Genomic DNA, 18,681 nt, shown 5'->3' on the forward strand with positions numbered 1-18,681 from the left:
CCGATTGGATCAGAACATTTAGAGTATTTATCGATTTCCATCTGTTTGGAGGTCGGAGTCATCACGCCGGCTGGCACTTCAGTGATGCGTCATGGATGAGTCCAGGTGCAGGTCCACCATCTGATCTGGATATGGCCGGGATCCCGTTGACTTCAGTAACAGGGAGGGAACTGGTTGACACTTCAGGACTGCGTTGTCATCGTGTCCAGGCGCTGGTCCTTCATCAGATCTGGATACGGCCTGGATCCGGCGGACTGCGGTAAACCTCAGATAAACAGAGAGACTAAAATTAGTGTAGACGCCATCCTTCTTATGATGTAACAAGGACATCAGGGAGTGTTCCCAGTTCCGGCTGACCTAATCTATGCAGCCTAAATTGAATTATAAGTCTATAATGTGTTATTTGTATGCTAGGCCAACGAGATGTGTTTTTAGTCTAGATTTGAACTGACAGAGTGTGTCTGCTTCCCGGACAATGTTAGGAAGATTGTTCCAAAGTTTTGGTGCTAAATAGGAAAAGGATCTACCGCCAGCAGTCGATTTTGATATTCTAGGTATTATTAACTGGCCGGAATTTTGAGATCGCAATAGACGTGAAGGACTATAATGCGTTAAGAGCTCGCTCAAGTACTGGGGAGCAAAACCATTTAGTGCTTTGTAAGTGATCAGCAATATTTTAAAATGTATACAATGTTTAATAGGGAGCCGATGCAGTGTTGACAGAACCGGGCTAATATGGTCATACTTCCTGGTTCTGGTAAGAACTCGAGCTGCTGCATTTTGTAGCAGCTAGTAGTTTGTTTATTAAGCATGCAGGGCAACCACCCAGTGGAGCATTACAATAATCTAGCCTTGAAGTCATGAACGCATGAACTAATTGTTCTGCATTTTTCATTGAGAGCATATGACGCAATTTAGATATATTTTTAAGATGAAAAAAATACGGTTTACAGATACTAGACACGTGACTTTCAAATGAAAGGTTGGTATCAAAAAGCACACCCAGGTTCCTAACCGACGACGAGGACTTGACAGAGCAGCCATTGAGTGTTAGACAGTACTCTAGGTTATTACGTGAGGAAGTTTTTTGTCCAATAATTATAACCTGTTTTTTCAGAATTAGGAAGTTGCATCCAGTTTTTTATATCAGCTATGCATTCCGTTAATTTTGTGAATTGGTAAGTTTCGTCAGGGTGTGAAGAAATATAGAGCTGCATATCATCAGCATAACAGTGAAAACTAATGCCATGCTTTCCTAATGATATCTCCTAATGGTAGCATGTACAGAGTGAACAGCAACGGTCCTAGTACAGAGCCTTGTGGTACACCATATTGAACTTTTGATCGATAAGACATCTCTTCATTTACTGCTGCAAACTGATAACGGTCAGATAAGTATGATTTAAACCATGTTAATGCATTTCCACTAATGCCAACATCATTTTCGAGTCTATTTAAAAGAATGTTGTGGTCGATAGTGTGAAATGCAGCACTAAGATCCAGTAACACTAATACAACCACGATCGGATGATAAGAGCAAATAATTTGTGACTCTAATGAGAGCTGTCTCAGTACTATGGTATGGTCTAAATCCTGATTGAAAATCCTCGCAGATATAATTTCTTTCTAAAAAGGAACATAGTTGTGAAGATACTGCTTTGAGTATCTTTGACAGAAAACGTAGATTCGAGATCGGCCTGTAATTGACTAATTCTGTAGGATCAAGTTGTGGTTTTTTAACAAGTGGTTTAATCATAGCCAGCTTAAAACTTCAAGAAAAGTTCAAGAAAAACAACAAAAGTTCATTTATTTCAGTAATTCAACTTAAAAGGTAACTAATATATTATATCTTATTACATAAAGAGATATTTCAGATATTTTTTTATATTTCAAGCCTTTATTTGTTATAATTTTGATGATTATGGCTTACAGCTATGAAAACCTTTTCACAATATTCTAATTTTTTATTTGGGGTTTTCATAAGCTGAATTGAGCCACAATCATTAAAATTATAACAAACAAAGGCTTGAAATATATAATTAGCATGTAATGAGTCTATATCATATATTAGTTTCACCTTTTAAGTTGAATTACTGAAATAAATTAACTTTTGCACGATAATTCTAATTGTTCGAGTTTCACCTGTATTTCAAGCACGTCTTTTTTGAGAAACCTTGTCAGTTGGTAGAAAGTCAAGCAGCTCAAAGTGCCATTGGTCTGTTTGATCACCGTACTGAAACGAAAGAGATATCGGTTCTTCAACTCCGAGCTTCTATTGGTTCTTAGAAGTAGCGAGGTTTGCATTGATTGGCTAGCGCCTCAAAGCGGTAGTGTGTTACAAACGAACGCTTAGGAAGTAGACTTGTCCGATGTCAACTTGCCCTGATATGCAAATTCTCTCGACAATATGTTATATTTTTCATGACTTAAACAATAATCGACAAGAAGGTAAGCTGTTTTGCTGTGGTTTATGCACTTAGAGTTTGTTTGTAAGATCGTTGTATGCTATCCCCTGTCTTGCATCGGTTCATTTGCGGAGAACGTTCATGGAGCGATCAAGAGATCAAATTGCTACAACGTTACGAAGTAAGATTATCAATTACTACATTGTAATTTAGACGTTTTAATAGGCGTAAACGTTTGTTTTTCACTCTCGTGCATTAACATCTTTGTACCGCGTTAAACCGGACACTTCATCATGTCTTTGAATGAACTGCGGAGTTGTCCAATTGGAAAACGAGTTTTTATAACTAACTTAAATCCACAATTATATGTGAACAGCTCGAGACTGTAACTATTAATGTATCTCACAGATGATAATATCTGAGCTATTATGTGGGGAATGAGTAATGAGCTTGTAATGTAAAGTCAGTGCTGTGCGGCCTTTAGAGGATGGACATGATACGTCGAGACTGTGAACGCGCTCGTAATCTCATAAATCCCACTGAAGAGTGCTAATTCATCACACTACGAACTATGTCAGAAGTTTCCTCTTTCTAATTTAACAGAAAGTGGTTAATATTAGGGTGTTAAATATCTCCTGCTGTTGCTGGGTACTGTGTTTTTAGCTGCCAGTGTCCTAGAGGTCTTTAGTTTGGTCATTTGTCTTGACATGCACATCAAACATTTGTTTGGAAACAATTACAATTTTATGTTTGTGAAAGCAGTCTCTTATGCTCGCCAAGGCTGCATTTATTTAATATAAACACAGGAAACAACTATAATTTGTTAAAAATGTCAAATAACTGTTTTCTGTTTCTAAAATATATTCTGAATTAGTGTTGTCACGATACTAGAATTTCTAACTTCGATACGATACCTTGAAAAATATCGATATTCGATACCATTTTCGATACCACAGAGAAAAAAACTGCCACAATATTAAGGGGGTATTTTTTTTTATTTAAAGCTAAATATAACAAGTCTAGAACATGACAATGAGATATATTTTACATGAACAAAAATGTCCTGAGTTCTATCTGTTTTTTAATTGGACCAGGGCTAAAATGACCCGTTGTATTTGTATAACCTACTGTAATCAAAGATTAAAATATAGCCTGTAGTAGGCCAAAACTGTTTTTTTGCTTTTTACTGTAAAAAAGCACTCAACAGTATAATAATAAGATTAAACATTCAATTTTCAGTTAAAGGCATTTCATTATTGAATTCAGAGATGCCATTGTCTAGCTGTTTAGTTTAATTAATATCTGTGTAATCAAATTGATGATAATCGCTAATGAAGGCAAATTGCAGAATTAAATAATTTTCTGAATAAAGTTAAATAGGCACAAGTTAATTTACATTTGACCACAGTTAATATATTTACTTGTCGGATTCCTCAGTCAGATTATGTTAACTTTAAGAATTACGGTGAAAAAACGAGACAACACAGACTCATATCAACAACAATACTAGGCCATCATGGTTAATGTTTCAGAAAAGTTAAAATGAGAAGAGTTACAGTGTTTCGTTTAGGATTGTTTTTAGCAGTGGGGAAAGGTCTGTCCAAACAACAAACAGCCCTGATGCTGAGCGTAGCCTATGCTTGCTAAATGGTACCCCTGGAGCCTGTTCCTTAAGTCTGTTTTCACCTATAAAATAATTTAAAAAAAATGAGTGATGTGAGGGATTATTGATTGTCAAACAATCTTTTGGGTGCCCGCAGCCCGCTCGCAGTGTGAAGCGCTTGTCTGCGCTATTCTCTGACATACCCACTCGCAGTGTGAAGCGCGTGTCCGCGCTATTCTCCGACATGCCCGCTCGCGGTGTGTAGTGCGTGTCCACGCTATTCTCCGACTCCGACATGTGTCGCGGTGTGTTTTTACGCGTGTCCGCGCTATTCTCCGACATGCCCGCTCGCGGTGTTCTTTATCAATCAACCAAAGCCGGTCGCGGGGGCGCCGCCCTCGCCATCTTTCCATTCACTTCACTTTTGCTATTTAACCAGAGCGAATGAGACGAGTGCGTCACGTGTGGTGTTTGTCAACGCGCCTTTGGAGAGAAGTGAAAGTGAAAGCTCGGCTAGTATCGATACTTCGGGAAATTAGTATTGGTACCGTTCAGATATTTCAGTATCGATATTTATCGAAATATCGATATTTTTGACAACACTATTCTGAATATATTTTAAAATGTAATGTATTCCTGTGATGACAAAGCCGAATCAGCATCAATGTTATCAATGTTGAAAACAGTTGCTGCTTAACATTTTTATGGAAATAGTGATATATATATATATATATATACTGTATATATATATATATATATATATATATATATATATATATATATATATATATATATATATATATATACAATTTATTTATTAAATTATTCTTAAATGAATAGAAAGTTCAACGAAAATTTATTTGCATTTGTTGAATTTATTTATTAAAGCATTTATTTAATAGAAATCTCTGGTAACATTATAAACGTCTTCATTGTCACTTTTGATCAATTGAATGCATCACTGATGAATTAAATACTGATGTATTTAATTTCTCTCTTTTTTAATCTTACCACACATATCATTGTATCCACAAAAATGTTAACAAGCTAAAACAGTTTTCAACATTGAAAATAATAATAATAATATTAATAATAAATGTTTCTTAAGCATCAATCAGCATATCAGAATGATTTCGACACTGAAGACTGGATGACGTATAAACATATGTTTTATTATATATTTTAATATATAGACAGTAATGATGCTAAAAATATATTTTTAAATTTATTAAAATAGAAAATAATGAATTTAAATGTGTAATAATTTGCCACAATATTACTGTTTTTACTGTATTTTTTATTAAATAAAAGCAGCCTTGGTGAGCAAAAGATACTTCTTTCAAAAACATGAAAAACATTAATGTTTCCAAACTTTTGACAGGTATATACAGTATACTCATATTTGAATATACATATAAACTTGTTAACAAATGGGCCAATCACTTATGCAAGTTATCATAAACATTTTCTGATGAGAAAAAATAAAAATGAAAATTGGGAGAGTAGATGAGAAAATTTGTAGTGTTATTTTATTATTTAGTATAAATAATTCTAATTTATTTATATTCATTTAATAAATGTATTTCCATAATTGATGTAATTTTATATGATATTAATTAGTGTGGGTTATTTATTCCCTTCATCAGACACCAGATTATTATACTCCACAAGATCTTACCTCTGTTATTACACCGTTTAATACAGTGCTATAAGCAGTCATGCCAGCTCAGCCCGCTGCCAGAGAGCCCGAGGAGGAGATGGAGATGGAGGCCGACTCTGAGCTTCCTCAAACTAACGGTGAGGCGGAGGAGGAGCGAGAGAGAGATGGAGGAGAGGCCGAGGAGACGATGGAGGAGAGTGGAGAGGACCGGGACAGCGACCTGGATGACAGTGAGGCGGAGGAGGAAGAGGAGGAAGAGGAAGAGAGTTCAGGTCTGCTTATATCAGATTAAATGATTTATACTTTTCTCAGTGTATTGTTGCAGCTGCTGATAAAGTTGCATTGTGAGAGTAATATTTCACCATAAAATAAAATTATATTTTGCACAAAGAAAATTAAACCTTATTTTTAGGGCCATTCATTCTTAAAATGTTCTTTTAATTTTTGCATGACAATTAAATGACACATCGGTTACACTATTTTAAGGTGTCTTAGTTACACGTAGTTATACAGTTAAGTATGTACTTACTAAAGGGTTAGTGTTTGAGTTAGAGTTAATTGCATGTAATTATGCATACTGTACTTTATAGTTATTACTATAGTAACTACATTTAACATGGACACTGTAAAATGAATTATTACCGACAAATCCTTTCCAAATCTTATCCCTGAACTGCATAGTGCATTACTACACAAAGCGCATACTGCATTCTAATAGCATCTAAATAGCCAAAATGTATCATATAGCGACATATAGAATGCAGTTTTGTAAAGTCTGACTGGAATCGAAAGGAAAAGAGAATGAGCTGGATTGGATCTCTCTTTCAGAAATGGATGATGAAGATTGTGAGAGAAGACGATCACAGTGCCTGGATGAAATGTCTGACCTAGAAAAACAATTCCTGGAGTTAAAAGACAAGTAAGAATACTTCTTTCTGATAGGCTTAGACTAAGTGGCATTTCTTTTTTTAGTCCAAAAGAAACAGGGCCATCATCTGGGATGGAGGGGCTTAAGAGGAAGCCTACCAATAAAAATCCATATTCTGTATTGTATTGTTCAAACAAATTGTATTGTTTGAAGAACATTGACTCTACATTTTGGCTCCAACCAAATTCTGGAGCTCTATAGATTACTTTTTCATCGATTTCAGGCTTTTTCAAGAACGTCTGCACCAGGTTAAAATGAAGCTGGATGAGGTGTTGACAGGAAAGGCAGGAGAGTACAAAGAACCTCTAGCAACACTGCAGCAGAACCTACAACAGAGGACACAAGTGGCAGGTGACACACACATATCTGCCTTATGATTAGAGGTCCTCCGATTTATTGGTTTTGCCGATCCATCGGCGCCGATAGCTGATTTCTGGAGCTATCGTTATCGGCAATAATCCACAACCATGTTTTCTCCCGGTTGCGTCCATTGCGAGAGCGGCTGAAAAGGCTCCGCTGTCATTACACAGTACAAGCGGCCTCTAGAGGCCAAATAAAAATGTATCAATGGGTCAAACGTATAAAAAAACGCACAAATAAAATGTATGTACACTACAGAACCCGTTGTCATATTTAAAAATAAAATTAAATTTGTTGACTAGATGCTGCTTTAGTAGAGAACAGCAGTATGTTTGTTCGATAAGGCTGAGAGGACATTATCAAGTGATGAGAACAATGTGACAAATCCAGAATAAATGTTTAAATGTCATGATTGTTACGGTCTATTTTCATTAGTTCATATTCAGCTTGGGCGTTTATTAATTCGTTAACCAGCTAAATTGCATCTCCGCGGAAGTGGATGTGCCTATATGCACGTTTCAAACTAATTACATAATCAGAGAATATTTGTTTTCGATTTGAATTGTTCCGTTTAAAAGTAGACATTTCAAGCTCTCTATAGTTATATTTCTCATGTATGTGAGGCAAGTGTACACTAAGTTTCCATTTTCAGGATGCGCTCCAGTTCACGGAGATCGAGTTTGTTTTCTTTATTTTACAAAAATGGTTTGTTATTGTGAGTGTACACAAATAAATGTACAGTTTCGAATGATGCTTTACTCTTATCTGTATGATCAAAAATGAAGTATTTTAAGTTATTTCCAATGTTAACAGAAATAAATGCACGTGATCGCGCCAGCGTCTATGGCCCTGTCCCGAATGGCACACTTCATATGCACTTTCGGTCTTGTAGACTTACAATGGCTGCCGAGTGCACGTGTCCGTTAAGTCCATGAAGGGTGGAGAACGGTGCTCGCGAACACTCCCTTTGCGGTTGATATGTGCCCTAGATGCACACTTTTGCTGAGCCTGCACTGAAACGAGCTACACAGCAGACTTCTACCCGAGAGTCAAAGCGCGTTATGTCAGGAAAGTGCAGACTCGTTGGAAGACCTCGAGTGTTTAGGGTGCCATTTGGGACAGGGCCCATGTCATGCAGTAAGCACTCTATACTTCAGCTTCCACACTCCGCACAAACACTTTGATATGCTCCTAATAATAGCGCACATTTATCTAGGTTAACGTTGGACTGAGCAAGTCATGTAAGGGTGCCTGCTATTTAAACTGCTGTTTATACGCTACACCTGCGTTTTATTTAACATTTCATTTAATATTCAATGATAATATTGATCTGCCTGCATTGACATTATTATACGAGCTGGACGATGACATCTCGGTTTACTCCAGAGCGGCTATATATATACGGTATATATATATGAAGACTTCAGATGCAAAAGCCTCTAAGTGCCATCTGAAATTTTCTTCTAGAATGATCATTTTGATCAAGCCTGTATGTTTATGTTCAGTTATTTCATTTTAATGGCAATAAAAATCACCTATTAATTGCCATTAAAGTGAAATTACTAGACTAAAATATACAAGCTTGATAAAAATGCTCAGTGATGGTTAATTTTTGTTGTAAAAAAGTTATTAATATAGTTTAATTTATATATATATAGTCGCTCTGGAGGAAAATCGTGATGTCATCGTCCAGTTCAGTTCTCATATAATGATGTCTGTAGATTTGAAATTCATGCTTCCCCCATTATTGTTGAATGAGGAGGTCTTCATTCTAGATTTATCTGTTCCCCATTTCTCTATCCTCTCACCCCATCATGCCAGCTGTAAATGGTTTCTGGGTTTCTCCTTCCTTACCCCATCATCTCTATGTTTCTCCTTCCTCTCACCCCCTCATGCCTTTATGTTTCTCTGCGGTGGTACAGTAAGATTGAGCTTATATACATCACAGAGAGACTTTCAGCTTCCTTGTAAGGTAGAAAAACATGTTGTTTACATAATGCTTAACCATGGTACAATCCACTATCCACATTAAGAAACTATTTATTCAGTGTATACATTAGTGGTGCATTTGCATCAGTTGAAACATTCCTTTAACATGTACACATTTAATGTATCATCCTTATTGGAACATCTCTGCTAAGTGAACATTGCATACCTCTAAGCAAAATATAACTCTACAGCTCTCTGCTCAGCACACATGTACAAACATACTCTGACTTCACAAAATACATTATGAAATGATTATGAAAATGAATAAAGAAAAATAATAATATAAAAATAACATTAAACAGTAACTTTTAGTATTCTTCAATGTCAATGCAGGCAGATCAATAATATTGTTGAATATTAAATGTCCCCAACGGCGATTAATTAATATATATATTATGTAATGCTAATTAATATATATTAATATTTATATATTTAGATTAAAAGTTCAATACATTTTCATGCATCAGTCAATACTGTTTAAAGTTCAGCACTATTTTACTTTGAGTGTTATGTTTTGATTTAGAATAATAAATAAATAAAACTATCGGTTCATTAATTGGCTTTCGGCAGGTACTGCCCAACTTAGTTATTATCGGTATCGGCAAAATCCAATATTGGTCGACCTCTAATTATGATGTCTCTCTTACATCTTAACCACAGGTCTTGGATCAACTGTTATTTGTTTATTCACTGATCTCCCTGTCGCCCCATCTAGGTGTGTACAGAGAACTATGTCTGCAAGTGGTCAAACACAAACATGAATGTGAAGTGCAGGGGGCAAAACAACATTTAGAGGTAAGTGGCTCATCAGACCCACATATCTAGACATTGTTTACAAAAAGCAGTCTAACTTTATATTAAGTGTCTTTATACCATGGTCTGTCTGAATACGGTACTCAATTCTGATTGGCTGGAAAGAGTGCAATAAAGCAGTTTAATGTACAGGTAGTTCCAAGTCAGTTTAATCACCATTCTATATTAATGTGCTGCTTTCATTGAAGCGTGCACACACATACACACACACACACACACACACACACACACACACACACACACACACAGACGTCACTCGCACACAGAGATTGGAGATCGCGCTGCGTACACACAGAAACATTCAGGAGCACAGAGACTTATCATTAATGCTGCCCTGCGACTTTTATTAATAAAATAGCTTCTCTAATGAATCGGTACATTATATTTATCATCAACGATAGGGTAGCATCGCTGATTTTGAAGTAATTAAACTCAAAGAAAAATACATTTTAATACATAATTTATATTAATTGTACCGTTGAATCTTCACTTACACATTAACCCACCCTTAAACCTATACAACCAAACCTGTCGCTAACCTTACCCACATCCCACCACAATAGCAGCAAAATTGTTTTGCAATAAAACATGTACACAATAAGTTGTACCTAACTTTTTTTTATTGAGGTACATAGTAGTTAAAGACACCTAATATCTGTGACTCAAAAAGCTAACTGTGTGGTACTATGGTACTTAATTATCATGTACATAGAATGTAATTTACATATTGCTGTATATCATTTCATGATTCGTCAAACTTACATGCCTAGTAGTCATAATACATTTCAATACACAGTCATACACAAACAAACATGCACACACCACATTTATCATAAGATGCAGTATCACACAAAACACACCACAGTGAAAAAACACTGCTGCAAATAAATACGTGCATGTCTCTGCCAAAACAGTTGTGTTTGTTTGTTTGTTGACAGTGCATGAATCGTATCGAGTCAGTGTGTGTATATGTAATGAGATGCTCATTTCTCTAGAGTGAGAGGACACTCTTGCTTGATGCCATGAAAACAGAACTGATGGAGAAGATCCGCAGACTGGAGGATGACAAACAGAGTTCAGGTACACACACACACACACACACCTTACAAAAATCTCGGGCCGTATTCACAAAACATCTTAAGCCTAAAAGTAGGAGAAACTCTTAAAAATAATAGGCGTGTCAGTCCTAATTTTAGGACTCCTACATTTTTTCTCTGGTTCCGTCACCACTTCTGTCACCACTTGCCTTCCAGATTAAATCCTGTTCCAGTTGCTAATTAGTCATTTATCTGACAGTTGTATCCAAAAGTTCTTACAGTACATTTATACAATTCACCAAAGGCCACCAATTAACAGTTTGTAGTCGAGATCAGAAAGTGTGAATATACAGTAATCACACATGCCACAACTTGGTCTCAGCTGCTTTGTGAAAAGGTTTTAAGAGGAAACTCTTACCTAAGAACTTGTTCTGCTATTTAGGAGAAGTCTTAGTGGTTTTGTGAATACGGCATCTGTTATCTTATAATGTAAGTCAATGATATCTCTATAACAGTATAGCAAACTACTTGAATAAAATGCACATTCTTATCATAAGTAAGATGATATTTAAATGTTTAGTTTTATGATCAAAGCTATGCAGTTTTTATTGTGTGGGACAAAACATATAATGCAATGCAATACAGTGATGATTGAGAGATGTACAAATAAACTTACCTCTAAAAGACAGATTTTTCGAATATTTCTATATCTATATACTGTACTGTATTCTCTCTCTCTCTCTCTCTCTCTCTCTCTCTCTCTCTCTCTCTCTCTATATATATATATATATATATATATATATATATATATGTATGTATGTATATACATCGATAATGAAGTAAACCTAAACTGCTTCAGTGCAATATGTTTTTCTTTAAATATTACTAACAATAACTAACAAACTTTTTCCGTTTGCTTTAAGATTTCACAGGAAAAAAAATACATGTACCATGACCTGAAGGGGGTATTTAGAATGATACTAAAAGTTCTATTACTTTACTCTTAAAAAAAAAAAAAAATCAGTTTTGACCATGTTGATCATTTAGACACCTTAGAAATGTGCATATCAAATATGATACAGTAAAACACTCTCTGCTATGCCAGAGCTGAGAAAGGAAGCGATTGTTCAGGGGTGCGTTTCCCGTACAACTATATAGCTCACTGCTTAACTACCATAGTACGATGCATCGTCGGAGAAATCAACTAGCTAGTCACGACTGTTTCCCGAAATCGTATGTCACAAAGTATCGTTCAACCACGTTGGTTTATGACGTCTCGCACGTGGTGGACTAATAACTTATTTTAATTAATCTGTTTGAGATCGAATTAACGCTATAGATTTTGTCATATAAGTTACAGACATGGCATCTGAAGACCATTTCAAATTTTTCTCAGTTATTTTGCTTTATTACCAGGCTCAATATTCGGCTCGTTCTTACAAAGTTGAGCACGTTCGCACATGCGCAGTCTTCAAAAACGGTGCTTTAAATCTCTTGACAAACTAAAAGACGTAAATTACATTTGTATGTATTCTAAATAAACAACACGGGTTGTACTGAATGTCAGCTTGCTTATTTTGCTAAAGATAAGGATTTATTCAGTCTACATCTCATGTAAACAAGAAACTCTGCTTCTAACCACAGCTCGAGAGCTGTCGTTCCAACCACACAAGTTTGCGATGCTGTTTGCGAACGTTCGTTGGAACGATGGTTTCGGGAAACACCAAATCGTTGAACTATGCTGATAACGACGGAACTTGCGACCATAGTTGGCTAACGATGCTTTCGGGAAACGCACCCCAGGTCACACTGTCTCTCAAGTTCATGCAAATCTCAGTGTCCCTAAATTAAAACAAATTATTGTTGTAAATTTTTATTTATAAAAATTAGATTGTATTTTATATTTTATAATAACAAAAATATTATTCACTTTATTTATTAAAACATTTTTTCAAGAGGACGTTTTATCCTACTTGTGGGGACATTTTTAAGCTTATTTGTCCTCCAGGAATTGCTGCTAGTTGTTAGAAATACATACAAATACTCACCAGATCCTTAAACACACAAACTTGGTCTTTATCAATCAGAATGGTGGAATGATGAAGAGAAGGTAAAGAAGTGTAAGAGAAGTCGTCTCCTGATTCGCCCAGACAGAAAAAAGAAGTCGGCTCTTGTGTCAGGTAATGAAGTGTTCTCTTTAGATTCAGATCCATCTCTTTTTCTCTTGTTCAGTCACCACTTGCCTTCCGGATGAAATCCTGTTACAGTGCCAACAGTTGCTAATTAGTGATTTATCCGACACCTTTATCCAACAGGTCTTACAGTACATTTATACAATTCACCAAAGGCCACCAATTAACAGTTTGTAGTCCAGATCAGAAAGTGTGATTATACAGGAATCACACATGGCTTATTTCATTTCATGAAATAACGGCCTTAACATTCATATAACATGCTGTCTTATTGCTTGGACCTTTTCTGAGAAGAAAAAATGAGACTAGACCTCATGAAACTTTCCATACTGGTCCAAGCTGATTTATGCTAGTTTTGCTCCACCAGCATGGTCTTTCTTAAGAGGCTAATTGAAAATGGGCTAAGCTAGTTAAGAAGCCTGGTATGGTCACCCAAAAAATCACTAAGCAAGGTCATTAACCATCAGGCTACACCTTTTATCCAAACTCTGTTTAAAGAAGTTGTCTTACTTCCTCTCCTGCTTGCTCAACATGTCTGTCTGTTTTTTTAGGGCCATACATAGTGTACATGCTAAGAGACATTGATATACTGGAGGACTGGACAGCCATCAAGAAGGTATTCATTGTTAAGTGATCAGCCCTTCAATCACAGTGAATCTATGTGACGGATCGTGACTTTTATCTTTCTGTCTTTCAGGCAAAAGCGGCACTGATACCTCTGAAAAAGAAAGCAGACAGTAAGTCAATTATTAAATGGGACTGGGTTCATAAGTACTTCATTCAAGCTTCCCTGTTGGTCTCTGTCTTTCTCAAGCAGCTACACTGGGAGGTCAAGGACCTCATGGTAGTCAGGTGAACTTCATTAAAATTTGACAAAACTGGCTGCCTCCAAGAATGAACTCATTGTATATTTAGTGAAGGAAATCACATGCGCTGACCATCAGGGTCCTTGACTTAGGCTAAATATATGTAACCAATTATTTCTTTCTCCCGACAGGCTCGGAATAGATTGTATAGTGCAAAATTGGACTCTCTCTAAAAATGTGATTGTATAATTCAAATCATATTTAATTCATTTTTTTTTTTGAGGACTTTAAAAAGTGTGTTGCTGTGTGTTTTCAAATAATGGGGTCTTTATCTGGTAAAAGACTTCCTAGTAAACATACCTTCAGGGATACTCACACACTCATAGATAAACACACAGTTTGTACGTTGTTACTGTCTGTCTATCTTTAATGGCGTCAAAGGCTTAAGCCTGTTCTCCCATTGCTTCCATTAGCCCTGACCCTCACTCACAAGCTCTATCTGTCTGGCCTCTGATTAAGTTAGATACTGGCATTTGATTTATAGTGCCATTTCCCTTGTTCTGTCACTCCAGACTGATCGACTAAAAGTACTTTGGTTTTAATGTCACATTTAGAGTCTTGTTCTATTTTTGTGGAAGAAAAATGGCTTGACGTGTAACATTTGATTCCACTCCATCTCTCATTTGTCATTTTATTTCTCCCCAGATCTCACTCTTGCTCTCACTTTCATCCCTCCATTCCTTTGCTGTCCTCGTTGGCATAATAGGCATAAATTACAATCAAATACACCACTGTTATTAATGCTGCCTTTGTGAAAAAGTGTGCTTAATTGTATTGAGTGTGCAGTTGTAGTGTACTTCAAATTTTAAAAGTAATTTTTTTTTTACTTAATATAATATTAGACAATATAATATGAATTAAATAAAATATCAGTTAAGTTTACTTAAAGAAAGTACACTTTCCTAACACACTTAAGTACACTGTTAAAAGTGTTTTACATTTTTAAGCGTTGTTTCAATAATCTTTTGCCATTCTTTTAAAGAAATTCACTTATTTTGATGTTGACTAACCTACTAAAGCAAGGTGCTTGATACTGATCATTTTAACTGTAGTATGTTCAAACATTGAAACTATATATGTTGTAAATGTACTGAATTACAATTACAAATATTTAAATACATGACACAAGTTTCAGTAGAAATGGCAGTTTAGGCTACGTTTACACGTGGCCGGTTATTTTCATAAACGGACATTTCACCCTCTCCGTTTTCAGAAAAGTGTTCGTTTACACGAACCCGTGTATATGCCGTCAAGAGCATGCCAAACCTAAAGGTGGCAGTGTAACGAGAAGCTCAAGCCCACGTTAGCCAATCAGAATCCCGAAAATATAGGTCACACTTTTGACGCAGTGCAAGTTCTGTCGCATACTGTGACGTCGACTGCCTAAAACTCAGTTTTTCTCAGTTTACATGCAAACGTGCAATCGAAGTTTTCCAAAATCTCCACTCTGGCCGGAGTTTTTAGAAAGAATCGTTTTCAGTGGAGAATTCTCCGTTTGCGTGTAAACGAGGGGCACAACCGAAGGGAAATGTCTCAATAACTCAATAATGTTTGTCAAAATAACCATGTACGTGTAAAGGGAGTCTTAGTTTACTGTAAATGCTTGTCAGTACATTCGGCAGCATGCTTTAACCATATTTCGGACAATAGTAATTATGAAATGACTTATAAAGATGTACTTAAAGTTCAGCTAATTGCATGTACAGTTTTTCTCAATTGTTAACACACTATAACTGATTTAAGTGGCTGTCGTTTTTCAGTATTTTTTTATTTATTACTATCATATTCCTAAACTCATTGTTGTATTTTACTGTATCTGCACTCTTTCATTTATGTTGAATGCTGTTATAGACATTGAGCTGCAAAATGATTCCTGAATCCCAAGTGTTACAGTGTTATGAATTGATCTGTAAAGTAATCTGTGAATGAATGAATATGTTAGGTTCTGTGTGTCATCTGAGGCCAAAGTTTGATTCTGACAAAAGAGAATATGTTTTTGACAAAAATATTTGATTTTGACGTGACAGTTTGAGGTTTGTGCAAGTTGGAATGTAGTTCTGAGATTGTCTTTATAGTTGTGAGAAAATGGTGAATCGTTTCATGAATTGTGTTAGCAATCGAGAAAAACTGTGATATAAATTCAACTATTATACAATTTAATGTCATTTAATTTGAATTAAAATGCAGTGAAGTGTCTGAAACCATGACATTTAGTTAAGTATATTCCTAACATATATTAATGTTGCATAACAACTTTTCACAAGGATGCATACATCTACTGACAACCAGATGTGGTTTTCATTAGTTTATTTATGCCTTTTACACTCGTCTTGCTCACGTTATCATGTCACATCTGTGAACTAATTAAAAGACAGCAATTTCTAGACAGCCCTAGTGATAAAACGTCTCAACAATAGAGGGTTAGAGCATTCTGAGCTGTTAAAGCGTAACGTGTTGAAGATGGTGAGCGTGTCTGTTTGTCTCTCAGACAGGCAGGTGTCCGTGCGATGTGAAGATGGGGCTCTCTTCTATGATGGAGAGAGATTCTCCAAAGGCAGCAGCGTTGTGCTAGAAGTCAATGACAACAGCCCAGCACAGTCAGTAGAGCATAAGACTCAAGACCGCATCTGTCTTCTCTTCGCTTTGGCTTTGTTTGCAAAAACATTTCAATTTAAATGGTCTCCCCGTTTTCTTGTGTTTCTCTTAGGGTCGTAATAACAGGGATCAGCGCAGGAGAGGTCTGGTTCAAGCGCACAGATGGCACCAAAACCAAAATCTACGTCTCCCAACTTCAGAAAGGAAAACACGCCATACGGAAAGCTTAAAGAAGATAATAATGCGCTCAGAGAGTGTGTGAACCTTCCCTTTAATAATTACCAAATAACACACAAATTTACCAACACCTTTAGAACAGCTTATTAAATCCAATCAGATTCTATCCACTGGTATTGATCAGAACAGAGGGTGTTGTTTATTATGTGTGGTGATTTATGATCCCAGATCAGTTTTGGCCTTTCAAATACACATTTCATAATGAATATGATAATAAGGCAGATCTGGTCCCAGATCAATTTGTGGAGCAGCTTATATTTATTAATTAATACAAACTCAACATTCAAAACCTGTTGACCAAATGCTAATAGACCATATAAAGCCTTTATGTACCCTAATACTTTGAGTTCCTCGCACTGAATAGATTCATAATGCTGACCATATATGAAGTCTGATACAAACTCTGATCATTATCAGTCTTAGCCATTTAAAATGATTATAAATGTCAATTATGTGCACTAAAAACACCACAGGGGCAAAAAGGACGGCACTCACATCAAATCTTTTTTTAATAGCTAAAGATTTGTATTTTAGAAGGAAGAAGGATCAGGTCTCAATGAAAAGCACTGTCTGTTCCCAGAACGCACGGAAACACAATCAGACACCTTTTATTGCACTCAGAAAAACAAGAGATGTAACAGATTTTTCCCAGTACATTTTGAAAGACTGTTGTTGTAATGCATTGTATTTATAGACATCTGTAAAGTGATCTGACACAGAGGGTACTTTTTAAGACGTATTTATTAAGTGTTCAAGATAACCATGTATTTATAACAAGAAGCATTATTAAAATCTAAACTTTTATTACATTTGCTGTTTAATGACTCGTTAATTATAACATATTGCAGGACTGGCAGAGACTGGAGGTTTTTATTTTAAACATGTACCGCCTGTGGACTCTAGGGGACGCTATAGTGTAACTGCATTTTCATTAGTGCTAAATGAGCCATATAATTTAGCTTTTAGCCACTAGATGGGGCTAATACTTAATGTTACATGAACAGACGCACTTAAGGGAAAACAAAAAAATATATAATCAACGGGGGATAGAAAACTCCAAAACTCTTCTTCTAGTATTCATTTTATGCATTTGAAAATGAAAAACTCAAGCCCTGCATACATCAAGTACCGACTCTTCTGCTTTCAATCATTGGGTCGTTGAGATTAATGAATCTAACGATTCAAGAGTCTCTGAGTGATTCGTGATTTGTAGAGATTGAAGAGGTGAAGCTGTGCAGACTCTTGAGGAAGAGGTAAGATATCGAGGCTACAGACATTAAAGAGTTGCATAGAAATAGGTTGGTATGAATACACTATGAGACCCATACAAATACACTTTATTTAAGTAATAAAAAACGACGAGAGCTAGACTGATTATATTCCCAATATAGGCCAGGACAAACTTGATTAGGAACAGGTTTTCGTGTTTTTGTTTATTAAAATATCTTATAAAGCAAATTAAGTGTCATACTTGCACATGAAGATATAGTCCCTGATAGGTAAGCTAGGTTAAGGTGTGGGTTTTTCACATTAATATACACAGAATGTTTATGTTTCTAAATGTTTATGAATATGCCAATGTTTCGTGTCAGAATACATTTTTTAAATTAAATTCTTGTTAATTTTAATTTCAGTAGAACACACATCTGATTTGAAATGGCCATCAGTGGAATAAGATGAATAGCATCTAACTAACCGCAACTGTCCATACATACAAACAAGCTAAACCTCGGCACCTTGATTGTTGCAGTCATGCATTTTAGCACTGCTGGGATGCATAATTTACAGTATCAGTATAGGCCTACTGAACTGCAAATCATGCTTTTTATACTTTAAGATGCTTCCTGCCATTTTGTAAATTTTACCACACAACTGCTCACTATTTAAACTTCTAAAGGCATGCCAACTTATGCAAAATGATTCCCTGGCAGAGAGTGTTTCAGATTGACTAGAGCTTGGCGTTGTCACATAGGCAGGTGTGATTTCCCAGGAAACC

At 36.0% G+C, this 18,681-nt stretch overlaps 1 protein-coding gene across 3 annotated transcripts; it reads left to right on the forward strand.

Annotated features, from left to right (window-relative positions):
• The first annotated feature begins 2,316 nt into the window (after positions 1–2,316).
• Positions 2,317–17,494, forward strand: brms1 (BRMS1 transcriptional repressor and anoikis regulator). 3 transcript variants are annotated; one of them, XM_079588615.1, is made up of 11 exons: positions 2,317–2,448; positions 5,713–5,940; positions 6,497–6,587; positions 6,820–6,947; positions 9,661–9,740; positions 10,754–10,838; positions 12,883–12,975; positions 13,539–13,603; positions 13,685–13,724; positions 16,342–16,450; positions 16,561–17,494. In XM_079588615.1, the coding sequence occupies exons 2-11, from the start codon at positions 5,727–5,729 to the stop codon at positions 16,676–16,678; spliced, it is 1,023 nt and encodes a 340-aa protein (XP_079444741.1). In that variant the 5' UTR covers positions 2,317–2,448; positions 5,713–5,726; the 3' UTR covers positions 16,679–17,494. The 3 variants fall into 3 exon arrangements, with proteins under 3 accessions (XP_079444741.1, XP_079444743.1, XP_079444742.1); XM_079588617.1 differs by lacking the exon at positions 16,342–16,450; XM_079588616.1 differs by lacking the exon at positions 2,317–2,448 and having other exon boundaries at positions 5,696–5,940.
• Positions 17,495–18,681: the final 1,187 nt, after the last annotated feature.

The sequence above is a fragment of the Phoxinus phoxinus genome (genome assembly GCF_949152265.1).
Source record: "Phoxinus phoxinus genome assembly, chromosome: 2".
NCBI classification, from domain to species: domain Eukaryota; kingdom Metazoa; phylum Chordata; class Actinopteri; order Cypriniformes; family Leuciscidae; genus Phoxinus; species Phoxinus phoxinus.